This window comes from Melanotaenia boesemani, chromosome 1 (genome assembly GCF_017639745.1).
Source record: "Melanotaenia boesemani isolate fMelBoe1 chromosome 1, fMelBoe1.pri, whole genome shotgun sequence".
Classification (NCBI taxonomy): Eukaryota; Metazoa; Chordata; class Actinopteri; order Atheriniformes; family Melanotaeniidae; genus Melanotaenia; species Melanotaenia boesemani.
The window spans coordinates 879,170-906,541 of NC_055682.1; the positions used below are offsets into that span (position 1 = coordinate 879,170).

A 27,372-nucleotide genomic window follows, 5' to 3' on the forward strand; every position below is an offset into this window, starting at 1 on the left:
CCGATCCGACACTGATCCAATACCGATCAGGTACCGATCCGATCTGATACCGATCCAATAGCAATCCCACACTGATCCAATACTGATCCGATACCGATCCAATACCAATCCGACACTGATCCAATACCGATCCGATACCGATCAAATACCGATTCAATACCAATCCGACACCGATCCAATACCGATCCGATCCAATACCAATCCTATACCGATCCGACACTGATCCAATACCGATCCGATCTGATACCGATCCAATACCAATCCCACACTAATCCAATACCGATCCGATACCGATCCAATACCAATCCGACACTGATCCAATACCGATCCGATCCGACACCGATCCAATACTGATCCGATACCGATCCAATACCGATCCAATACCAATCCTATACCGATCCGACACTGATCCAATACCGATCCGATCCGACACCGATCCAATACCGATCCGATACCGATCCAATACCAATCCTATTCTGATCCAATACCGATCCGATACCAATCCTATACCGATCCGACACTGATCCAATACCGATCCAACACTGATCCAATACCGATCCGATCCAATACCGATCCGATACCATTTCAATACCGATCCAATAGCCAATCCGACATTGATCCAATACCGATCCGATCCGACACCGATCCAATACCGATCCGATCCAATGCCGATCCGATACCGATCCGATACCGATCCAATACCGATCCAATACCAATCCTATTCCGATCCGACACTGATCCAATACCGATCCGGTAACGATCCGATCTGATACCGATCCAATACAAATCCCACACTGATCCAATACCGATCCGATACCGATCCAATACCAATCCGACACTGATCCAATACCGATCCGATCCGACACCGATCCAATACTGATCCGATACCGATCCAATACCGATCCAATACCAATCCTATACCGATCCGACACTGATCCAATACCGATCCGGTCCGTCACCAATCCAATACCGATCCGATACCGATCCAATACCAATCCTATACTGATCCAATACCGATCCGATACCGATCCAATACCGATCCAATACCGATCCGACACTGATCCAATACCGATCAGATCCAATACTGATCCGATACCGATCCAATACCGATCCAATACCAATCCTATACCGATCCGACACTGATCCAATACCGATCCGGTCCGTCACCAATCCAATACCGATCCGATACCGATCCAATACCAATCCTATACTGATCCAATACCGATCCGATACCGATCCAATACCGATCCAATACCGATCCGACACTGATCCAATACCGATCAGATCCGATACCGATCCAATACCGATCCGATACCGTTTCAATACCAATCCTATACCGATCCGAATCTGATCCAATACCGATCCAATACTGATCCAATACCGATCCGATACTGATCCAACACCGATCCCGATCCAATACCGATCCAATCCCGATCCGATACCGATGCAATACCGATCCGACACCGATCCCGATCCAATACCAATCCGACACTGATCCAATACCGATCCGATCCGACACCGATCCAATACCGATCCGATACCGATCTGATCCGATACTGGTCCAATACCGATCTGATCCTATCCGATACAGATCCAATACCAATCTTATACCGATCCGACACGATCCGATTTGACACCGATCCCATACCGATCCAATACTTGGTACAGAAACTTGATGTGTTTGGAAAATCACTTTAAAAGCAGCTAGCTGATGGGAAAGGATGTGGTACTTCCACTTTTATAGAATACTTAAACACTGAAATTACAAGTAAATTACACAAATAAATATTTGTCTGTCAACACCTACGTAGTAAAATATTTAGATTCCATCAGTTTGAACAATGACAGGATTGATCTTATCGTCTTTCTATCCTAATTAATATTTTTCATCCATATTTTTACTTTTAAAAACCCCACAATGAGTATTTAATGGCACCAGCCTCTGCAGCATCCTGACCCACTGGATCCGGGTCCCTGATCTCTGTTCCGGCTGTACTGATACAGATATTTGTCTGCGTCTGCTAAATGACTGTAGAATAGAGAATATTTATTGCAGTATTTTCTGATTTAATAACCAGATTATTGCTGTACAGAACATGAAGCAACAGTCTGCATAACGAGGAGAACTCTTGTTGGTGGAATATTATGGCGTTTATTCAGTTCCAAAAGCAGCGCGCTTGAATACCGCCCGCGTGCATAAAAACAATGCATGCGCATGGGGATCACCGCGCGCGAGTACGTGATATGAGCGAGTAAATTAGTACCCGCGAGTTAAAACACACGTCGCGAGGAGGCATTTCTGCATTGCGAGGGAATAACACAGTATCTGCAAGCAGAGAATCACCCTCGTGAGAGCTCATCAGTCCACTGTGTTCACACATGTGGACCTGCTCGCTCTCAGTTCTGTCACTGCACGCTCGGCTCAACAGTCCTCCCTCACTCGATTGCTGGAGTTTTGAGACTCCGGAGGTGGAGACTTTGGCTGATGTGTCTTATCCTCTGATTGGTCAGTTTTCAGTCCCTCTCCCTTGTCTCCGACAGAGCCTTCGATATATTCGGTCACGTGGGTCATGGAGCCTCCAGTAGTTCTAAACAAACCCCGCACTACTGGGCTCCACTACGGAACAGACAGCAGCGATCGGATTACTGAGGGTGGAAACTAAATAAACACATTATTGCTGTACATACACGTTTGTCACTGAATAAATTGTTATGTTAATGTTGATTAAAGTGATGATCAAGTCATGTTTGACTATAGATTAAATAAGTGTAACCAGCACAATAATTTCATACACTTTTGGAGGAAAATATTCATCTCAACCAACGAGCTAGCTCCTTACAATTTACTCTCATATGGTTAAATGATTAGCTTGATATGGCTTACTTTCACCTATTAAAGCCAGCCGTGTAGTAGCATGTAATATCCCAGCAGTATGGATTTAAAGTCAAAGACACAATGCAGACAACACCGAAGATCCTCTTCAGACAGGACTGTCTCTCAGCTGCATTTCAGTGGTTTGTACTTAAAAGACCAAATTTGCACCGTCTCTCTTCATGCTTAGTTTATGTTCTTACTTTACTAAAAAAAACTAAACCACACTTTATTGTAGGATTTTTGCATTACACCACATTTTTTTGGTACTGTGTACCAATAACTAGTAGCAGTTTAATTTAGGTGATTCAGAGTTTATCACATTGGACTATGAGTTTTTATTGAGGGGCAGCTAGCTAGATTTACCGAGTGGCTATAAAGTGAAGTCTGAGTGATATACATGCATACAGTTCCAACTATGTTTGGCTGCCTTTTGGAGAGGAGGCTTTTACAGCGGTATAGCAATCAAAAACAATAGCTTGAAACTTTTAAATATAGTCTCTAGAAGTGTACTTGTTCTGCCATAATTTTTTACGATTAATGAGCATTCTTTGTGTACTCTTATTCAATATCTTTTTCGCCGTATTTCTCTGTCCACTAAATTAGCATGTAAACAATAACCGTGCTCCCGCTATGGTGGACAAAGTCCCCAAATGCACTAGCTTGGCTGGGCAATGTGTGAGCATTTAAACTGACCAATCAGAGGATAAGACACACCAGCCAAAGTCTCCACCTCCAGAGTCTCAAAACTCCAGCAGTCGAGCGAGGGAGGACTGTTGAGCCGAGTGTGCAGTGACAGAACTCCTCTATTGTCGAGGCCGCCAGCCGCAGCTGTGGCCGTAAGGTCGTCAGTGCCTGTTGTGGCAGTAACCCCCGAACTTCTTGATGACATTGTGAGGCGGTGGAGGGAATACTTTGAAGACCTCCTGAATCCTACCGACACGTCTTCCGATGAGGAAGCAGAGTCTGGGGTAGCTGGTGCTGGCTCTCCTATCTCTGGGGTTAAAAAGCTCCTTGGTGACAAGGCCCTGGGGATGGATGAGGTCCGCCCAGAGTTCCTTAAGGCTCTGGATGCTGTAGGGCTGTCTTGGCTGACACGCCTCTGCAGCATTGTGTGGACATCGGGGACAGTTCCCCTGGACTGGCAGACTGGGGTGGTGGTCCCCCTCTTCAAAAAGGGGGACCGGAGGGTGTGCTCCAACTACAGGGGGATCACACTCCTCAGCCTCCCTGGAAAGGTCTATTCACGGGTGCTGGAGAAGAGGGTCCGTCGGAGAGTCGAACCTCGGATTGAGGAGGAGCAGTGTGGTTTTCGTCCCGGTCGTGGAACAGTGGACCAGCTCTACACCCTCTTGAGGGTCTTTGAGGGGGCATGGGAGTTCGCCCAACCAATCTACATGTGTTTTGTGGACTTGGAGAAGGCATTCGACTGTGTCCCCCAGGGACTCTTGTGGGGGGTACTCATGGAGTATGGAGTGCCGGACTCTCTTGTACGAGCTGTCCAGTCCCTGTACGACCGGTGTCAGAGCTTGGTCCACATTGCTGGCATTAAATCAGAATTGTTTCCAGTGAAGGTTGGACTCCGCCAAGGCTGTCCTCTGTCACCGATTCCGTTCAAAACTTTTATGGACAGAATTTCTAGGAGCAGCCGAGGTGTTGAGGGGATCCGGTTTGGTGTCCTCAGGATTGGGTCTCTGCTCTTTGCGGATGATGTGGTTCTGTTGGAAAAGGGTGGAGTGCTCTCTCCGCGTTGGGAATGAGGTCCAGCCCCAAGTGGAGGCATTCACGTATCTCGGGGTCTTGTTTAGGAGTGAGGGAAGGATGGAGCGGGAGATGGACAGGTGGATCGGTGCGGCGTCTGCAGTGATGTGGACTCTGCATCGATCTGTCGTGGTGAAGAAGGAGCTGAGCCAAAAGGCAAAGCTCTCGATTTACCGGTCGATCTACGTTCCTACCCTCACCTATGGCCACCTGCTGTGCGTAGTGACCAAAAGAACAAGATCACAAATACAAGCGGCTGAAATGAGTTTTCTCCGCAGGGTGGCCGGGCTCTCCCTTAGAGATAGGGTGAGAAGCTCGGTGATCCGGGAGGGGCTGCTTCAGAACTCCAGAATCTAATCATTTCATGTAGAAATGATTTTTCTTGCAAACAGATAAGTAAGTATTTTCAGGTCAGACATGAGATAAAAATGAAATCAGCTGACTGGATTTACCACAACAACCTAATATTCAGAGTTGTGTTCCAGCTTGGTCACTCCTCAGTTTATACACATGATCAGTTCCTGGTTTGTACGCTCCACTTTTGGCCGTAGACAGAGACGACAGAAAGGAATAAAGGAGGAAGTTGAGTGTTGGCTGGAAGAGGAGGGGGGAGCAAATCACAAGCTTTTTAATTCCCAAGTGGAACCCATCGTTAGGATGGACCAGGTGAAAGAGCAGGAAATGTTAACTCATCTACTCATTGTTTTATTTCCATGTTGTTCATCTGCTGTGATGATGAAACAGAGAGTTCACATCAACATGTTTACATTTATTTTGGCCGTGGGCGGAGAACTACGTGAACGAATGTTTAGTACACAGATATTCATCAGTGCTGAGTCTTCAGAGTCAAAAGCCTTTGTGTAGTTGAGGATTAATGTTGCCCCGGCATGAAACCGTGCTGGCTGCCAAACCAAGTTTGTTGAGTTCTTGGACAAAAACAAATAATGGGATAGAACAGACTAAACGCTAGTAGAAGTGTTAGAAAACACACTCTGTGCTTTCACAGACAACGCTACACAGGAACCTGCACTGAGTGTGTGTGTGTGTTCTTGGTCAGAAAAAGCAGCACGTTTGCTTTGCAAGCCAAGGATCTGCCTCGCTGTCTGTGGTGGACAAGCTGGAGTTCAGCTTCGGCTGCCTGCGACAGCTGCGTGCTGGATGAGGCTGTCCAGTGATGTGTTGGCTTTCTTCACCGTGGGACGGGTGGATTCATGGGCTTTCTCCTTGGAACAACAAAGAGGGACACAGAAGGAATGATGCATTATTCATTTTACTCTGTTCCATTTAATATCAAGCAATATCAGATTAATATCTTTGAAATATTTATCACCAGTACTTGTATAAAAATATAGTTTTTAAGGTTTTATAGTTAGCTGCAGCTTCCAATTATGACATCCCTCTGGTCTTAATGTGCAGGATCTTTAGCTTTAGCTAGCTTTGAACCTGGGATCCATGAAGCGCGCCCAGAAGTCCCTGGTTGCTGAGTTCTCTTACTTTGTGTTCATGTAGCTGAGGATCTTATTCTTAACTGATTTTGTTAAGTCACTGTCTTTCAGTCTCTGCAAGAACTGACGTCTTCATCAGATGAAGGACGAGTTTCACACATGAAACACTGACGTAAGTCTCGCCAGAGCGTCAGGAAATTGTTCCAGAGGACTCAATGTCTGGTTGATTGACTCAAGCACATTCAGATCCTGCCAGGTGGGAATCATATGCGTCGATTTTCTGTCTGCTGAGAGGACATCGTCTTTAACCGCATTTTCTGGGGAAAGGAGAGAAAACAAGACACAGACCAAAAATGATTTAAAATATGTGAATAAAAATTGTATTGTCTATCAGAAATTCATATCCACAATGATCCACTTATCATGCTAATAATTCAAACTTTTAGTGCAGCATTATTCAGCAAGTGGTTTGTGCATTAAAATCAACGGTTTATGAAGCAGTGCACTACACCATGTCTCAACATTGGAACAAGTTCATGTAAAACTGGATGGTTCGTAATAACCTGTATCAATATTCCTACAATTATAATCAGTAAGACTCATCTCAATAATCCAATCACTGAAAGACTTACCGATGGCGAGACGTAGCCTGTGGCCGAAACACTGGAGTCTGACCCGGCTGTTCAGCTCGGTGGCCTTCAATGTTGCGCCGTTGTCCGTGGTGATGTGACCCGGTGCTCTTCATGCAGATCCCAGCTTGCTAATCCATGAGCTAGATTTTCCATGGTGTGCAAGTCCGGGAAATATACAGTTTCTAAACACCGCGTTCTCAGTTCGTTGTGTTCAGTAAGGAAATGCACGGTGAAACTCGTGTAGGGCTCCGTCGTGCGACTGGACCAGAGGTCTGTTGTGCTAGCATGGTATCCAACTGGACGACGTTCGGACTGAACCGTTTCTGGAATAGAAAGGTGAGGAAGAGCCCCGTAGTGGGATGCTGTTTCTTGGGTCCGGTGTTGCATTAGAAGCCCTTTGTGCTCTCAGTGTAACAGCCGTTGAGTCTTTGGCGGATTAACGTGTAACAGCTTCTGTGATTTCTTTACGCTGCTTTGATGACTTTTCATGTGGAGTTCTACTCACAAAACTCTCATGCACGAACGTCTGTTGAACTTTTGAGATTTTACGTTAGAAGCATCGTTTTTACCAGCGTTAGACCTGAAGAGCTCTTCCTCTGTGGTTATACTGAAGGTGAGAGCGAAGCTTGGTGGTTTTCCCTGGTGGTTGCCAAGTGTTCGACATGTCCTGCAGAGCGTTTGGAGCAAGTCTTCTTCTTACCGAAGTAGCTCCAAATCGCTGAAGTGCTGTTTATTTTGCTACAAGTTCTTCCACTTTCTCTACGCTTTTCTCGCAATCTTCCGCCATCGTGACCCTCCGTGTGCTCTACTGTTAGCTAAACAAGGCAGACGGGGGGGCGTATTTATGACAGTAAAAGTTCATTTGATTGGCCACTGACACACACAGCACAAAAACGTACAGCTGCAATTGGAACATCATCACACCACTTTCTTAAAATAAGGAATCATACTATTAGCTAGTTTAGGTCATCTTTGAAATATGTATGTCACACGGGGTAAGATCACGATGAAGGTAAATTTTCAATATATTGTGCAGCTCTAATGAAGACCACCTCAGACCCCCCAGAGGGCGGCCCAGCCAGAGCCCGCACCATGCCCAGCAGGATCGGGCCCCCTCAGACAGCCACCCGGCTAGGGCTGCACGATTATGACCAAAATAATAATCACGATTACTAATCACGATCATTCAGTGTTTGGAAAAACATGTACTTTTATTGCACCAATTATAAACAAACTATGTATTTAAAGAACGATTTTTAGTGAAAAATTAAACTTTAAATCAGAATAGATTATAAACAATGCAAAGAAAAATATACTTGCATTTTTGAGAAGTTAACGTGAATTATAGGGCTATAAAAGAAGCTAAATTAAGAACCAATCGGGAGCAACATGAGCTGTAATGGATGCTACGTGGAGAGGGATGTCGTGACAAAGGCAAAAACTGATGAAAAGACAACGTAAAAATGTTTAGAACAGCAAAAAAAAATCTAACTGAATTCTTCAGTCAATATTTGTTTTTTAAGGTTAATTTTCTTAAGTGTAACATGTCACAACACTTAACTTTTTACATATTTATGTCCACACTCTTCATGAATAAACATGAACATGTGACGGTAAGCCAGCGAGGATCCGCCAGCAGCAGCTTTTACGTTTCGTTTCCAGCCTGGTGATGAAACAGAGGTGCTGCTGCGTGAGGACCAGGCCTCTGCTGAGTGCTTTGGATGGGGGGGTCTGCGTATCACCCCCTCCTCACTGAAGAGGAAACTATACCTCTTTCACGCCAGTCTCCAAAAGTCTCCAATATCACCAGAAAAAGTCGCTACGTTAGCGACACAGCTAGCTGCCGACTGTAAAAGTACGTCCTGGTTGTTTAGGCAGCGTAATGACGCCCCTGGTGGCTGGCAGACCGCCGGCTGAGAACGGTGGGATCAGAGATGCAGCAGAGCCGCATTTTTAATGTAAATATTGTTGACCATCAGGTTCATTTAATTGTGGCCACCAACATCATGATTACTATCAAAATCCAATTAATTGTGCAGCCCTACACCCAGCGTGGGCCAGTACCCACCCCGATGTTCCAGCCACACACCCCAGGAACCAGGGCACCACCGAAGAAGAACTGCAGAACAGAGATCAGGGTTTACTGAACGCTTTGAAGGGAGGAAAGAAAGAGAGATGGAGAAACAGGTAACAGGGATGAAAGAGGGCAGATGTGTGGCTCTTGGTCTAACAGTAAATGTGTTTCTGGTTAAATCTCCCTCACGTCGGTGATGTTATGAGTTTAGTAAGTTATGTGGTTATAGTAAGTTATATAGACCCCTTGCTCTGTGTATATGAGGGTGGGGGTCCTGGGATGTTTATTCCTGCAAAGGGAGGCACAGTAAAAAACGTTTGAGAACCACTGCACTAAAAGTTCCAGTAATATTTATTTTATCTCATTTTCTGGTCATTGGGTTGGAAATTATGGACTTTTTTCCCATAATTTTTCACAAAAACCTACATCCAAAAGTTATGTTTTTCTTTATTTCAAAATCTAAAATAGATAAATAAAATATAAATGTGGTTCTTCAGAGCTGACAACACACGTCCTCTAGTGGATATTTATCAGAAGTTCTGAGTCGTCCTTTTCCAAAAGGTCTGGTAACATCTGCGTCTGAACGAGTTTCATTCAGCTGGCTGAGGAAAAATGGCTCTTTGGACTGGAAAGCCTGCAGACCCCTGGTCTAAGGGTTAGGTTTTCAGAAGGACCTGGTCTAACGAAGTTGGGTCCACATCAGTGGATTGGTCATTTTGTACATCACAGATCAGAAGCTAACTTCATCTACATCTGAACATTTCTCCGTCCACGCTGAATGGCCTGACGTAGTTTACCTCATTTAAATAACGCATTTCAGACCCGACATGGTTGCACGCGTCTCCCCCCTGACGTACAGACACGTGCACGCTCACGCAGGTGAGCCACACCCACCAGCTGACAAAGAGCAGGCAGCATAAATACCAGGTACTAACCAGGTTCCACCCTCCAACTACCCTGGTTCTTTTCACCACAAAAACTCCACACGCCGAAGATCCGGCATGGTGCCGGAATACTTTAAACCCTGCAGACCCCACCAGGCTAGATCCGACCAGACCAGACCAGGCTAGATCCCACCAGACCAGGCTAGATCCCACCAGAGCAGACCAGACCAGATTAGATCCGACCAGACCAGACCAGGCTAGATCCCACCAGACCAGACCAGGCTAGATCCCACCAGAGCAGACCAGACCAGATTAGATCCGACCAGACCAGACCAGGCTAGATCCTACCAGACCAGGTTAGATCCGACCAGACCAGACCAGGCTAGATCCGACCATACCAGACCAGACCAGTTTAGATCCGACCAGACCAGACCAGGCTAGATCCGACCAGACCAGACCAGGCTAGATCCGACCAGACCAGACCAGATTAGATCCGACCAGACCAGACCAGGTTAGATCCTACCAGACCAGACCAGGGTAGATCCGACCAGACCAGACCAGGTTAGATCCGACCAGACCAGACCAGATTAGATCCGACCAGACCAGACCAGGTTAGATCCTACCAGACCAGACCAGGCTAGATCCGACCAGACCAGACCAGGTTAGATCCGACCAGACCAGACCAGGTTAGATCCTACCAGACCAGACCAGGCTAGATCCGACCAGACCAGACCAGGTTAGATCCGACCAAACCAGACCAGATTAGATCCGACCCGACCAGACCAGGCTAGATCCGACCAGACCAGAACAGGTTAGATCCTACCAGACCAGACCAGGTTAGATCCGACCAGACCAGACCAGGGTAGATCCGACCAGACCAGACCAGGTTAGATCCGACCAGACCAGACCAGGCTAGATCCGACCAGACCAGGTTAGATCCGACCAGACCAGACCAGGTTAGATCCGACCAGACCAGACCAGGGTAGATCCGACCAGACCAGAACAGGTTAGATCCGACCAGACCAGACCAGTTTAGAGTCGACCAGACCAGTTTAGATCCGACCAGACCAGACCAGGCTAGATCCGACCAGACCAGACCAGGTTAGATCCGACCAGACCAGACCAGGTTAGATCCGACCAGACCAGACCAGGTTAGATCCGACCAGACCAGACCAGGCTAGATCCGACCAGACCAGGTTAGATCCGACCAGACCAGACCAGGCTAGATCCGACCAGACCAGACCAGGTTAGATCCGACCAAACCAGACCAGATTAGATCCGACCCGACCAGACCAGGCTAGATCCGACCAGACCAGAACAGGTTAGATCCTACCAGACCAGACCAGGCTAGATCCGACCAGACCAGGTTAGATCCGACCAGACCAGACCAGACCAGGCTAGATCCGACCAGACCAGGTTAGATCCGACCAGACCAGACCAGGCTAGATCCGACCAGACCAGACCAGGTTAGATCCGACCAGACCAGACCAGGTTAGATCCGACCAGACCAGACCAGGTTAGATCCGACCAGACCAGACCAGGCTAGATCCGACCAGACCAGACCAGGGTAGATCCGACCAGACCAGAACAGGTTAGATCCGACCAGACCAGACCAGTTTAGATTCGACCAGACCAGTTTAGATCCGACCAGACCAGACCAGGCTAGATCCGACCAGACCAGACCAGGCTAGATCCGACCAGACCAGACCAGATTAGATCCGACCAGACCAGACCAGGTTAGATCCTACCAGACCAGACCAGGCTAGATCCGACCAGACCAGACCAGGTTAGATCCGACCAAACCAGACCAGATTAGATCCGACCCGACCAGACCAGGCTAGATCCGACCAGACCAGAACAGGTTAGATCCTACCAGACCAGACCAGGCTAGATCCGACCAGACCAGGTTAGATCCGACCAGACCAGACCAGAACAGGTTAGATCCTACCAAACCAGACCAGATTAGATCCGACCCGACCAGACCAGGCTAGATCCGACCAGACCAGAACAGGTTAGATCCGACCCGACCAGACCAGAACAGGTTAGATCCGACCTGACCAGACCAGACCAGGCTAGATCCGACCAGACCAGACCAGAACAGGTTAGATCCGACCAGACCAGACCAGAACAGGTTAGATCCGACCTGACCAGACCAGACCAGGCTAGATCCGACCAGACCAGACCCTAGCTCAGCTGCGAGTCCATTACCTTGAGGACTGAAGGAGCTGCTGCCTCCTTCCCTGATCCTGGTTTCTTGGTGTCTTTGCTGTCCAGACGGTGTCTCTGCCGGACAATGTACTCATAGGTACTGAGTCTGTTCCACACTGAAAACACACACACACACACGTTACACATGGGTCACATGACCACACTCAGTCTTTTCTGTGTGGAAACTGTTAAATAATAATAATGATTAAATAATAATTTAATAATAACAATTAAACAGAAAACAACCCTGAAAAGTTTAAATTTCTAAAAACTGTCACATTTGCAACAAGCCACATCCCACTGTTCTTCACATATAAGATAAATAAATTAAATGAAATGAACAAAATGAAAATCCAAAATGGTGTTAGAACCAAAAACCAAAGGTGGTTCAGTGACAACGCTCTCGAGTGTTCGGACCTGGGGAGGTGTCGTGGGACTGGACAGCAGCTTCTCTCTACAACCAGTTGAGGCTGTGACGCGGGTCACATCCACTGTGTACTGCTCAGGTAAAGCAGATGGAGGCGTCGGCCATTGTGTCAGCCTACGTCAGGTTAAGACCACAAAGGGTAAAGACCTGCGAGTCCACCGAGCAAGGGCACGACCTTAAACCTCCTCACTACTAAATCAACGCACACTGTGCTTCAAACCATCCCTGTCAGACATGGTACAGACCAAGACGTGTCACCCATAGACACCGCAATCCACAAAACCCGTCCTTTCCAATGGCATGAACGTCTGCCACATCCTCTGTTACCTTCGGTCTCTGGAACTGTCAGTCTGCAGTGAACAAAACAGAATTTATCAGTTCATCAGGCTCTAAGGGAGCACAGAGCCGGACTCAGGGCTGCAGAAAGAAAGTGGTGCAAATCAAAAGAACACACTGACTTGTCTGAGTAGCAGCAAAAACCTGAAACTTTCACATCCAGCCTAAAGGTGGCCAAGATAGCCTTTTATCAGAACAAGATCCGCAATGCTCCCAACACACGACATGTTCATGGTGTTTAACTCTCTTCTATCTCCACCACCTGCTCAGCCTCCCACTGTGCTGACTGCAGAAATGTTTGCTTCCTACTTCACTGAAAAGGTTGCTACCATCAGTAACCAATTCACTGAGCCGGACCAACTCAGCCTTACCAAACCAGCTACTGGTGCCTCACTCTGCTCCTTCCGCTCTCTAAATGAGGACCAAGTCTCTAAACTTCTAGTCAACTCAAAACCCACGACCTGTCCTCTTGATCCTGTTCCCTCTGACATCCTGCAGAGCATTTTACCTACAATCAAACCTGCAGTAACCCATATTATCACCTCCTCTCTTAAATCCGGTATCTTTCCCTCTGCCTTCAAGCAAGCTCGGGTTCCCCCGCTGCTAAAGAAACCCACACTCAACCCAGCCCAGGTTGAAAACTACCGGCCGGTCTCACTGCTTCCATTCATGTCTAAACTACTAGAGCGTGCCGTCTTCAGTCAGGTCTCACAGTTCCTCCAAGACAACAACCTGTTTGATCCATATCATTCTGGCTATAGGCAAGGCCGCTCTACTGAACCTGCTCTCCTGTCAGTTACTGATTCCCTACGGGTTGCCAGATCCGCTGGTCAATCCTCAGTCCTTATACTGCTGGACCTGTCTGCTGCCTTTGACACGGTCAACCATCATAAAGCCCTTTCCAACTGTAGGAACCTTTTGTAGTTCTTCTAACTTTTTCGGGAACCAGGACGGTTTTTGGCGCATTCGGACATATAGGAACTTAGGGGTAAAAGCCCTCAGTTCCTAGAACCATTTTAGCTCGTACTCCGAGGAAGGTCTTTTCGAGGTTCCATAGGAACCCTCATGATGTGACTGGTAGCGACGCCCGTTGCCACGGTTGCAGCTACGGACCAAAAAAAGAGCATGCGAGAAATGGACCGACGAGAAGGTCAAAATTTTCTTCTCTCTACGCCACAGAGGATATTCAGACACGTTTTGAAGGTTCGTAGTGGAATATAAAAATATTCATGACGATCAGTTCTCAATCAGAGAACGCAGGATTTATCATAACGCCAAGCAGTGCACGTAGAAAACTCTCACAAGACTACAAATAAATTAAGGACCACAACAACCGGACTGGGATGAACCGAAAAACCAGTAAATTCGACACCTTGGACCACCGACCTGCCTACTCAGGCAACACCGCAGCAAATGACCCATGAGCGGGGCTTCTGGAGGAGGGGCTTCTAGTGGCGGGGCTTCTGGAGGCGGAGCTTCTAGAGGCGAGGCTTCTGGAGGCGGGGCTTCTAGAGGTGGGGCTTCTGGAGGCGGGGCTTCTGGAGGCGATCATCCGAAGTGAAAACATCTTCAGAGGAGTTTGAAGGTTAGTAAACAGGTCAAGAAGCATTAGAGCTTCTGTATAGACCTATGAGTCGTTCTCAGATACCACCCAGATAGCTGAGCTGATCTACTTCACATGTTTCCATCATTTTTGTAAAAATATGGTTCTAATCCATGTTTGCTTCATCAGAGACGGAGCAGGACAGCATCCTGGATACTCCTGCTGCCTCCAGCAGCTGCATCCATCAGGTAAATAAAACAGCTTTAATGCACATAAAAGTCTCTGCCCTTGATTTAATGACAGACCATGTGCTAATGTACAGATACTGGTTTAAATGGAAAAAGGGGAACTGATGGAGCCACACAGAGCTGATTGTAACAGCAGGATCAGTCATTTCAACTGGACTTTTTGTTTTAATGTTTAATTGGAGTTTAAATGACAACTTGTGCACTCCTGGACAATTGAGAATTTTACACTATATATTATAATATTAATATTTATCTCTGGGTGTACTAGACAGGATGGCAGGAAAAGCCAAAGTGATAAAATCATCATATGCACATATGTAAATAGTTCTTTTCTGCACGGCTGTATTCACTATAAAAAATAAATGACTGGAAAATATGGCGTTTATTCGATTCCAAAAGCAGCGCGCTTGAAAACCGCCCGCGTGCATAAAAACAATGCACGCGCACAGGGATCACCGCGCGCAAGTACGTGATATGAGCGAGTAAATTAGTACCGCGAGTTAAAACACACGTCGCGAGAAGGCATTTCTGCATTGCGAGGGAATAACACAGTATCTGCAAGCAGAGAATCACCCTCATGAGAGCTCATCAGTCCACTGTGTTCACACATGTGGACCTGCTCGCTCTCAGTTCTGTCACTGCACGCTCGGCTTAACAGTCCTCCCTCACTCGATTGCTGGAGTTTTGAGACTCCGGGGGCGGAGACTTTGGCTGATGTGTCTTATCCTCAGATTGGTCAGTTTAAATGCTCACACATTGCCCAGCCAAGATAAACAGCACCTGTGCAGCGAATTTCAAATGACTTTAAGTTGGTTAAACTAGCTTTAGTTTTGCATAACTAATAAGTATTCACGTTATATCTAATTGCACGTTTTTTCCAATGCATGTTAAACATTCAATTGTTATACCTTAAAAAAATGCCATGTTTGATATGTGCATCATAACACATTTCTTCAACTATGCTTTCATTTGTCAATAGCCGAGATGTCACCTGCTTGATCGGCTTCTGCATAAAATACAAAGAGGATTCAGCACAACACCACTGAATCCTGATTACCTGACGTTTTTATGTCGCCAGAAGCTGTACATCCTGGACACCCTATCTAATTATGTACAAATACCCATCGTTATCACAGAAGCTAATTTAGCCATTACAGTCATTTAAAAAAAAAAAATATTCAGGAGCAGCAGGCAGGAACACTGATGTCTATCAGTTTGTCATTTTTCCTTCCCCAAGGTTTATTTTTATCATTTCATTATGCACACTGGAACTAATTTATTTACTTTATTGCTTTGCCCTGTTGTCTTATGTCATTAAAAAGTTTGTTTTTTGAAAGGTTTCACCTGTTTTCTTGTCCTGTGGTGCCAGTCCCACCAGTCAGGTGAGTTTTTAGTTAAACCAAGTTCTTACTCAGTGAGACATTTCATTTTACATTCAAAGCAAAGCAACTTTATTTGTAGAGCACAATTCAACAACATGGTGATTCAAAGGGCTTTACAAAGACATTAAACACATAAGATTATATAAAGCATAATTTTAAAAAAAGATAAAAAGGTAAGAACATAAACTAAGCATGATCACGTTTTATTATTATTTTTTTATCCACCTTAAGAGAGACAGTGCAAACTTGGTCTTTTAAATACAAACCATAGAAATGCAGCTGAGAGACAGAGTCCTCTCTGAAGAGGATCTTCGGTGTTGTCTGCATTGTGTCTTTGACTTTAAATCCATACTGCTGGGACATTACATGCTACCACACGGCTGGCTTTAAAAGATGAAAGTAAGCCGTATCAACCTAATCGTTTAACCTTATGAAAGTGAATTGTATGGATGGTTATCAATAAGAAATATAGAGGCTAATGAGGACCATGTCTGGTATTTAATAAATGCTAGCTCGGTGGTTGAGATGAATATTTTCCTCCAAAAAAGTATGAAATTATTGTGCTGGTTACACTTTTTTAATCTATAGTCAGACATGACTTGATCATCACTTAAATCAACATTAACTTAATAATGCATTCAGTGACAAACGTGTATGTGCAGCAATAATATGTTTATTTAGTTTTCACCCTCAGTAATCCGATCGCTGCTGTCTGTTCCGTAGTAGAGTCCAGCAGAGCAGGGTTTGTTTGGGACTACTGGAGGCTCCATGACCCACGTGACCGCTCTTACAGTCTGAAAACTGACCAATCAGAGGATAAGACACATCAGCCAAAGTCTCCGCCCCCGGAGTCTCAAAACTCCAGCAATCGAGTGAGGGAGGACTGTTGAGCCGAGCGTGCAGTGACAGAACTGAGAGCGAGCGGGTCCACATGTGTGAACACAGTGGACTGATGAGCTCTCACGAGGGTGATTCTCTGCTTGCAGATACTGTGTTATTCCCTCGCAATGCAGAAATGCCTCCTCGCGACGTGTGTTTTAACTCGCGGGTACTAATTTACTCGCTCATATCACGTACTTGCGCGCGGTGATCCCTGTGCGCGTGCATTGTTTTTATGCACGCGGGCGGTTTTCAAGCGCGCTGCTTTTGGAATCGAATAAACGCCATAGTAAAGAGTCTGAAGTTTTCAGTCTGTCAGTTAGTTGTGGTTTGGCCATTATTAATAATAGCTATGAAATATTACGTTTTAAGTCTTTATCCTGGGGTGTGCGTTACATTACAGTTTATCACCGTTTTAAAACGCAGCACATCCATCATGTTAACGAAGGTCGGCTTCTTAGAAAAGTCCACACCTGTAAGCATCTCACCGCCTTTCTACATGTTAACCCTCACATGCTGCTAATTCTGTGCGACTATATCCTCATAATTCTTCTGAACCATAACTCCGTCACCAGCAACCCTCCAGCGCCGGATTACTCCTCCACCTTCTACTGATGATTCCATGAAGCACACAGAGCTTAAAGCAGGTGATGAGATCTTTATTCTGAACACATGATGCATTTTCTCTTTAAATGTGTACATCATGTGTACATGTATGTTCTGTCTGTCCAACTTTCACAACATGATGCTTCTTATGAAAAGTTGTGTTGTGATTAGCTGGATAGCACAAGGTAAAACATCCAGGCTGCACTATTCTATTCTATTCTATTCTGTTCTACAGTCATGTAGCAGACGCTTTTATCCAAAGCGACTTACATTTGAAAGTAAGAACAACACAAGCATGAATTCAAACAAGATGGAGTCATCATTAAGTTGTAGTCAGACTGCTGGAGTCCAGGTGCTGTCATGTGGCGCTAGAGGCAGGGCTTTTTATTATTTTTGTTTGCTTTTTTAGTTTTTTCTAAGTCATTTTGTTTAAATACAAGATCACGATTTCATCACACAATATCAACTTGGGCATAAGTGCAGCAGCTTCTTCAGTACCTGGTTGAACCAAAGAGCTGGACAAATCTTTCTAACTCATTCTGAGTAGAAGAGTTAAGCTAAGTGTGGAAATGCTCCTTAAACAACTGAGTCTTTAGCTTGCTTTTAAAAGTGGATAAGGACTCTGCGGATCGGATGGAGTTTGGTAGATGGTTCCACCACCGAGACACAACAGAGGAGAAGAGTCTAGCTACTGATGTGGCGCCACCTTGTGGTGGGAGCACTAGGCGTCTTTCACTGGCAGAGCGTAACTGTGGAGAGGGAGTGTAGCTCTGGATTAAGGAGTGGAGGTAGACCGGAGCCGTTTGGGTTATTGTTTTGTAAGCCAGAAGCAGAGCTTTGAATCTGATGCGCTGCAACTGGAAGCCAGTGGAGAGCCATTAGTAGCGGAGTGACATGAGCTCTTTTAGGCTGGTTGAAGACCAGACGTGCTGCTGCGTTCTGGATCATCTGCAGAGGTTTAACTGAGCATGCAGGCAGGCCAGCCAGTAAGGAGTTGCAGTAGTCAATGCGTGAAATGACCAGAGCCTGGACCAGGAGCTGGGTCGTGTGTTCAGTCAGGTAGGATCTGATCCTCCTGACTAAAAAAAACTCCTTCAGTATTTGCAGCATGTGGTTATGTCAATCCTCTTCAGTGCAGCTTCAGGTGGCGACAGATGGACTGAAATGTTTCCCTGGACGTACAAAAATTCTCTACCCGCTGCTCATCGGTAAAACTGGGAACAACCTTTTCCCACCATCATCAGCTTTGCTCCGAACCAGCCGGACGGTGAGGAGTGTACAATGAGCAGCAGCAACGTCTGAAACAGAACACGAGTTACAATAAACCTGCCGCCTGAAATATTTACTTATTGTAACCTGCTCAACACAGACAGTAGAAAACCGTCTGACATTTTTACTCATACGACACGCATACAGTTGCTGCATGTTTAACAAGTTAAACTTACATGTCATCTCTGTTTGCAGCGTATCGCCTGCTGCTGGATTCTTCATCTCTTTTCTCTATACACCTCCTCACTTGGTGCATCATTAGCTCTCATGGTTTCTCCTACCACTGCTATGCAGATGACACTCAGCTTTTCCTTTCTTTCCCACCTGACTACACAACGTCTCAATGTGAATATCAGCATGTTGCTGATATCTCCGCATGGATGAAGGATCGCCACCTTCAGCTAAATCTGTCCAAGACTGAGCTTATTGTCTTTCCAGCCAATCCTTCCTTACCGCCACAGATAAGCGTGCAGCTTGACTCCATCACGCTTGTGTCTACGTCTTTTACTAGGAATCTTGGTGTCATGGTAGACAACCAGCTGACCTTTAAGGACCATGTTGTCTCGGTTGCTCGATTTTGTTGATTTGCTCTCTACAACATCAGTGGCCTTACTTGGAAGAGGTTGTTCTGACTCTAGTGGATGGACGGTGGATGGATCGCCCTCCTCCTCAAGTTTTGGAACTGTGGAGTCTGATAAACACTGAAGGTCATGGCCCTACGCTGTCTGGACTCGTAACGGCTGGGTGAGTAATACTCCATTTAAGTATTGTAGAGATGATGATGGGCATCAGAACTTGGTTCAGGTTAACAAAATCTTATTAAGTATCTCATTAAGACCTGTTGGTTAAGCAGTACAACCAAGAGTTTGTGAAACAGCAGCGTGATGAACACACAGAACCATCTGTAGAAGACAGTTTGTGGACATAATGACCAAGTCAGCGGTGCATAAAAACAGACATTATTATCTGACACTTCCTTTTTGTAAGACCGATGTTAGAATGCCTAACAACAAGCAGGTAGCGCAGCAGAGAGCACAATGCCTGCTGAAGTCCTCTAAAAGAGATCAGGTTTTCTTTGAAGGATATGACGTTTAGGCACAACATGGCTGTGGATGGACATTGTGAGATCGTGCCACATGACCAACTGGAGCAAGAACATGGAAAAGTGTAGTATGTACCTCACCATGGGATCTACCATCCACATAAGAAAACACTGAGGGTCATGTTTTATTGCACCACATTCTTTGCTGGAGCATGTTTTGAATGAAGAGCTTCTACTGGGCCGGCTTGCACAAGCACCCTACTGACAAGCTTCTGTAACTCTGATGACAGACATCAAAGGAATGTTCCATCAGGTAAGACGAGGAACATATTGACTACCTGAGCTTTCTTTGGTGGCCGGATGGTGACATCACCAAAGAACTGGTTGAGCAGTATCCTCCCCTAGTTGTGCAAGCTATGCACTGTTAGGGAGCAGCTTAGGGAGTCCAATGGAACGTCAGCGGAACGTCAACCAGGAAGTTTTCACCTTCAGTGCTGTGAACAAGCAAAAGCCACTGAAGAGAAGGGAATTTGTTAACGGTAAGCTCAGTTTATGATCCCTCGAGCTTTGTAGTAATTCTTTCTGCAAAGCAGATTATGCAACAACTGAGCAAGATAAAGATTGGATATGATAAAATGTGATGGCCACCTAAGCAGCCACACACTGAGCCCGGTCTGTTAACCTTTTTCTTCATTTCAGTTAAATCATTTTATTTGTAATATTTACCATTTCTTTTATATTTCACATTTTCCTTAGCAAGACTGGCAGGGGGGGTTAACTGATTGGGTGCACACTTTTAGTTGACTCATTCTTGTCACCTTGTTAGTTTGGTTTATTTTCAGTTAATATGCATTTTCTTTGAGTTACCAGTTCCTGGGGAAGTTGCTGTGTGGGAGGCCCAAGCCTGCTAACAGTCCCAGCTGAGGTGGATCTCCATTGACGAGGATACAGCCTAATTGGACTCATCCATCTTGCAAAAAGATAGTGGGAGAGGGGTTTAGATTCTCTATTGTTTTGTATTACTTTATTTGTTATGTAGAAGTATGATTATTTAGATTTCTGTTTCCCTAATGAGTTATGAATCTAAATGGTTTAAGTTCTGTTGTGAATTAGTTAAGTTTAAGTTAGCTGAAGATGGTTATGTATTTCCCTCTGGTCTGATCAGCCAGAGTATAAAGTTTCCCTTGTGTGTCAGTTTGTTAGGTCAGTTAGTTTTCAGTTCCTTATGTTGATGTTCTGTTTATTTGACCTCTTTTATGGGCCTAAAACTTTTACTTAGGAATTTGTATTTTTGTTGTTTTTTGTAAAATTAAATGTCAAAAGACTTTTTCTTTAAAAAACCTCCTGTGCTCTCTTCATCCTTGGCCTCGGTCCCTCACATAAAATTATACCAGCGGAGACAGCACAAACCTGGAAAAAGTGGATGGAGGACTTGGTTTAACTTAACTTGTTTGCTGTTGGAAAAGTTTTGCAGCCAAGGCTTTTGGAAAAATAAAGCGAAACTGGATGTGGAGCAGCGTCATACCTTCGGCTAATTAAATGCAAACAGGAAGTGTATGTTACATTCATTATTAGAAAAGCGAGAGTTGTACCACTGAAAAATAAAAAACACCATACCATGTCTTGAACTTTCAGCTGCCGTTCGAGCTACACGCTTGAAAAAAAATCTAATCAAATTTTATTTATAAAGAACTTTGGTCTGTATTTATATATCCCTTTACTGTACCTGGAATGATACCGAAAGCGCTTTACATCATACTTCACATTCACCCGTTTACACACACATTCCAGTGTTGTTTGTGGCAGCATCTCAGTTTTAGTCTTCAGGACGAAAATGTTTATTAGTTTGATTTACATTTTAGCCATTTCTAGGTTTGATAGTTTTAATCTAGTTTTAGCTGGCGAAAACTCAAAAAAGGTTTTAGTCTAGTTTTAGTTCAATAAAAAAAAGTATTAGCCTTTTAACAAATTAATTTATGTCAATAATACGTATTAAAAGTGGAATCAAGGTTGACAGGTTATAACAAGTAATTCATAAAACAAGTTAACCTGAATGCTTTTACATAATAACCAGATCCTTTACCAGACTGATAGCTTTAGCCGAGATCTCCCCCGTGTCTTCCAACCACGGTCAGAAGAGGAAAACAGGAAAGGTTAACACATAAATGAATGAACTGCTTGTGTGTGCGCTGCACGTCTGGTGGTGGGCGTGGCCAAGACGCAGCAGAAGCTGCCATCCAAAGTGCTAACCATGACCCATCAGGACCAATGTTGGGTTCGGTGTCTTGCTCAGGGACCTCAACATGAGCTCGAGAGTCCGAGGATCGAACCAGCAACCCTCAGATTATAAAACAGCAATTAAAAATCCACACCTACTGTTTTTCTCTAACACACACACATTGTTTTTTTTTTAATAAATAAGTACATGAATAAGAAAAATAAAGTAAAAATAACGAAAAATTATTAAATGAAGCCTCGAGGCCTCGCTGTGCGATGTGGACAGAGGCCTCGCCGTGCGATGTGGAGTGCGATGCGGACTGAGGCCTCGTCGTGCGATGTGGAGTGCGATGCGGACTGAGGCCTCGTCATGCGATGTGGAGTGCGATGTGGACTGAGGCCTCGCCGTGCGATGTGGAGTGCGATGTGGACTGAGGCCTCGCCGTGCGATGTGGAGTGCGATGTGGACTGAGGCCTCGCCGTGTGATGTGGAGTGCGATGTGGACTGAGGCCTCGCCGTGCGATGTGGACTGAGGCCTCGCCGTGCGATGTGGAGTGCGATGTGGACTGAGGCCTCGCCGTGCGATGTGGAGTGCGATGTGGACTGAGGCCTCGCCGTGCGATGTGGACTGAGGCCTCGCCGTGCGATGTGGAGTGCGATGTGGACTGAGGCCTCGCCGTGCGATGTGGAGTGCGATGTGGACTGAGGCATCGCCGTGCGATGTGGAGTGCGATGTGGACTGAGGCCTCGCCGTGCGATGTGGACCTCAGAAAGAAGGTCCAAGAACATTAAATCATGCATAAATTCTGGAGTAGCCACAGGTTAGAAATGGACTTTTTGGAAGACCAGAGAGCAGGGCATTACAGTAATCTATTCTGCTAGATATGAAAGCATCAGCACCTCGGTGCTGGCAGAGAGTGGAATGGGCGTCTCTGGTGATATTTTTAAGATGATAAAATCCTGTTTAGAGCGGAAAAGAACACCCAGATTTCTTGCACACTGAGAAGGATTAAAATGTTGTAATTGTGGTAGAATGATCTCACTTTTGTCTTCAAGACTGATAATTAAAACTTCAGTTTTTTCTCCTGATTGAGCTGTAAGAAGTTCTCTGCCATCCATGACTTTATATGTAAAATCCAGTTTAAAAGGGGGTTAACTGGCTACAGGTCATCAGGAGACACAGTGATGTAAAGCTGCGTATCATCAGCATAGCTGGAAATCAATGCCGTGTCTCCTGATGACGTCCCCGAGAGGCAACATGGACAGATTAAAAAGAAGTGAGCCTAGAACTGATCCTTGGGGAACCCCACATAGGATTTTATGAATTCCTGTGGAGCATGTATCCATACTTACATAAAGTTGTCGATCTGAGAGATAGGAGTAAAACCATTTCAGAACAGTTCCTCAGAGGTCCACCAGACTTTTGAGGTGACTTCTTGTGATCTACTGTATAAATGGCAGCTCTAAGATCCAGTAGAACCAGGACAGAAAGTTTCTGAGAGTCTAAGTTAAGTCTAAGATCATTAACAATCTTTAAAAGGGTGTCTCTGTACTATAGCTTGTCTTAAAACTAGATTGATCATTTCTAAAATATAACACCAAGCTGAATCCAGCCTCCCAAGGCATGAGTGGAGTCTTCCACCTAGCTTAATGGTCCAGAGTTCCTACAGAGAACTGAGATCCACTGACTGGCAGGTGAGTATGGAACATCTGGTCATTTGGGGGATCCAGAGGTAGAAAATGAAATTGAGATGTGTGCAGCACATGCTAAAAAAGGAGGTTTGTCCCACCACTTAACTACTGACATCCTTCTCAAGCTGGATAAAACTGTCTTTAGCAGAAGAAAGCATAGTGAGATTATGCAAAAGAAACATTTTGATGACGGGCTGACCACTTTGGAAGTCGAGTCATATCTACAACCTGGACCCAGTCATCAACACTGGCTTATAGAGAGTGGGTGGTAGGTTAGTAAAGCGGCTTTACCTGGAGAAATAAAGCATTCAGTACTCACCAAAGAAAACCAATGTTTCAAAACAACTTCTTTAGCATATTCACCAAACGGTCGGACATGGAGGCAGAAAGATCATCAGGGACTGCATGGTATGTCAAAGACAGCAGCAGAAACCAGATCTTATCTTAACAGAATCACAGCGGATCTACCAGCATTCACCTAGGTTGAGCAAGATACGAAACAGCCTAACACAGTCTGGAATAGAACAGATATTTAACCTGCCACATGGAGCCCATCATGGCGGTGTGTGGGAATACATGGTAAAGGAAGTAAAGCAAGTACTGTGTTATGTGGCAAACCAGCAGGTACTTGACAAAGCTTTGCAGTTTTCTATGAAGAACAGGTGAGTCTAAATGTCCGATCAGCCCTCTCATCTGATGACCCCAATGTTAATGAGGCTTTGACTCCTAATCACTAGTCACAGCGAAGACGAGCCCCCCCCCTCTTCACTCTGCTGACCCACGACTGCACACCGTCATCCAGCTCCAACCTCCACATCCAGGCTGCAGACGACACGAAGGTGGTGGGTCTCATCAGCAACGAGGATGAGCCAGACTACAGGAGCGAGGTGGACCTCCTGGCCTTGTAGTGGGAACACAACAATCTGAACGTGGAGAAGATGAAGGAGATGGTTGTGGACTTCAGGAGACCACACCCCCAGCATGCACCTCTGACCATCAATGGTGCTACGGTGGAGAGAGCAGCAGTTCCTGGTGTGCACGTCACAGAGGACCTCTCCTGGACCATCGATGCCCCATCACTGGCCCAGGAAGCCAACCAGCGTCTTTACTTCCTCCGCAACCTGAGGAAAGCTGGAGCCCCGCCCCCATCACGTGAACCTTCTACAGAGGAACCATGGAGAGCGTCCTGACCGGCAGCATCACCGTGTGGTATGACCTGCAAACACCTCCACCTCTCCTCCACCTGTACAGCCCTCTGCATGGAGAGAGACTCCGCCCACCCGTCACACAGCTTCTTCAGCCTGCTGCCATCAGCAAGGAGCCTGCAGGCCGGGACCAGGACCAGGACCAGGAGTATGGAGAGATGAAACAGTGAGTTCTGGAGCCGCTGACTCTACACGGAGGCTCGTACACTGACCAGCAGACACCTCATTACAGTGCATGTGTGTTTAAGCATGCGTGACTACATACTCTTCAAACAATCGCTCCTTATGGTTTTGTTGAGGTCATGAAGATGTTTTTGTGTAAAAAAAAGTGGAACAAAAGAATATTTGTGATGTATATGAATTATTTGAAGATAAACGCTAAATGTTGAATGGTTGAATAAAGTATTTAAAAAGCATATAGATGCTAAACGCTAAGTCATAGATGGAACACGTAAAGGCTGGTATGTAAACACTGATTGGGTCGTGGTTGTAACACGTCTACCGTATTTAATTATCGGCCACTTAACCGTCTTACCTGGAACCCAAGGATGAGGGCCGGTATGTAGCAGCTGTTTCTCTGGTTGCTGCTTTCTTTTTTCTTCTGTTTATTATGTGTGATATTTGTTAGGCTCTGGAATAAGTTATGGATTAATATTATGGCATATTTCACCTGGGACGAAGGCTTTCATGGTGGACACACCTTTTTCTTTGGGACGCTACTGATGCCACGTCTGACCAGCTCGACAGGTTTTATTCTTCTATGTGTTGGGTAACTTGACATTAGCTGTTATATGATTTTTGACCACTTTCAATTAATTTAGCTGATTTTTGTTTAATTTAGCTTTTGTCTGTTTATGGAAATAAAGAAAAAGATGTTTTTTTTATATATATGATATGTAAAAATATGTACTTTTCTGAACACTTTTGTCTGTGCAGGAACTCCTATGGATCTGCTACCCAGGGCCGTTGGAAAGGTGGAAAAGGTCGATACAACAAAGATAACGATGATGATGGTGATGATGATGATGATGATGATGATGATGATGATGTCTTACTCAAGTAGAGGTGGAAGCACAGCAGGTGGCAGAGGAGGACAGAGGACAGCAGACCGAGAGCGATGGTGACGGCAGCGAGGCCAGGAATCACTGCTGCTGAAGACCTGAGAGGAGCCACGGGGAGGAAGACGAACCAGACCCCCGTCTCATTCCTCACTGTGGACAAAAAGACCGTCTCATTCCTCACTGTGGACAAAAAGACCGTCTCATTCCTCACTGGGGTCATAGAGACCGTCTCATTCCTCACTGTGGACAAAAAGACCGTCTCATTCCTCACTGTGGACAAAAAGACCGTCTCATTCCTCACTGGGGTCATAGAGACCGTCTCATTCCTCACTGTGGACAAAAAGACCGTCTCATTCCTCACTGGGGACATAGAGACCGTCTCATTCCTCACTGGGGACATAAAAACCGTCTCATTCCTCACTGTGGACAAAAAGACCGTCTCATTCTCACTGGGGACAAAAAGACAGTCTCATTCCCCACTCTGGACATAGAGACCGTCTCATTCATCACTGGGGACATAAAAACCGTCTCATTCCTCACTGTGGACAAAAAGACCGTCTCATTCTCACTGTGGACAAAAAGACCGTCTCATTCTCACTGGGGACATAGAGACCGTCTCATTCTCACTGGGGACAAAAAGACCGTCTCATTCCTCACTGGGGACATAGAGACCGTGTCATTTCCCACTGTGGACAAAAAGATCGTCTCATTCCTCACTGTGGACAAAAAGACCGTCTCATTCCTCACTGTGGACAAAAAGACCGTCCCATTCCCCACTGTGGACAAAAAGACCGTCTCATTCCTCACTGTGGACAAAAAGACCGTCTCATTCCTCACTGGGGACATAAAGACAGTCTAATTCCCCACTGGGGACATAGAGACCGTCTCATTCCTCACTGGGGACATAGAGACCGTCTCAATCCTCACTGTGGCCATAGAGACCGTCTCAAATCCTCACTGTGGACATAGAGACCGTCTCAAATCCTCACTGTGGACATAGAGACCGTCTCATTCCTCACTGGGAACAAAAACACCATCTCATTCCCCACTGTGGACAAAAAGACCGTCTCATTCCTCACTGTGGACATAGAGACTGTCTCAATCCTCACTGGGGACATAGAGACCGTCTCATTCCTCACTGTGGACAAAAAGACAGTCTCATTCCTCACTGTGGACAAAAAGACCGTCTCATTCCTCACTGTGGACATAGAGACTGTCTCAATCCTCACTGGGGACATAGAGACCGTCTCATTCCTCACTGTGGACATAGAGACCGACTCATTCCCAACAGTGGACATAGAGACCGTCTCATTCCTCACTGTGGACAAAAAGACAGTCTCATTCCTCACTGTGGCCATAGAGACCGTCTCAATCCCCACTGTGGACATAGAGACCGTCTCATTCCCCACTGTGGACATAGAAACCGTCTCATTCCTCACTGTGGACATAAAGACCGTCTCATTCCTCACTGTGGACAAAAAGACCGTCTCATTCCTCACTGTGGCCATAGAGACCGTCTCATTCCCCACTGTGGACATAGAGACCGTCTCATTCCTCACTGTGGACATAAAAACCGTCTCATTCCCCA

The 27,372-nt window shown here is 45.6% G+C and overlaps 1 protein-coding gene across 1 annotated transcript in view; it reads right to left on the minus strand.

Annotated features, from left to right (window-relative positions):
* The window catches only part of zdhhc1 (zinc finger DHHC-type containing 1), a 56,946-nt gene that overhangs the window by 13,454 nt on the left and 16,120 nt on the right, over window positions 1–27,372 (minus strand). Inside the window, 2 exon segments of the mRNA XM_041990648.1 lie at window positions 11,877–11,992; window positions 25,779–25,934. Coding sequence (XP_041846582.1) covers window positions 11,877–11,992; window positions 25,779–25,934 — 272 coding nt within the window.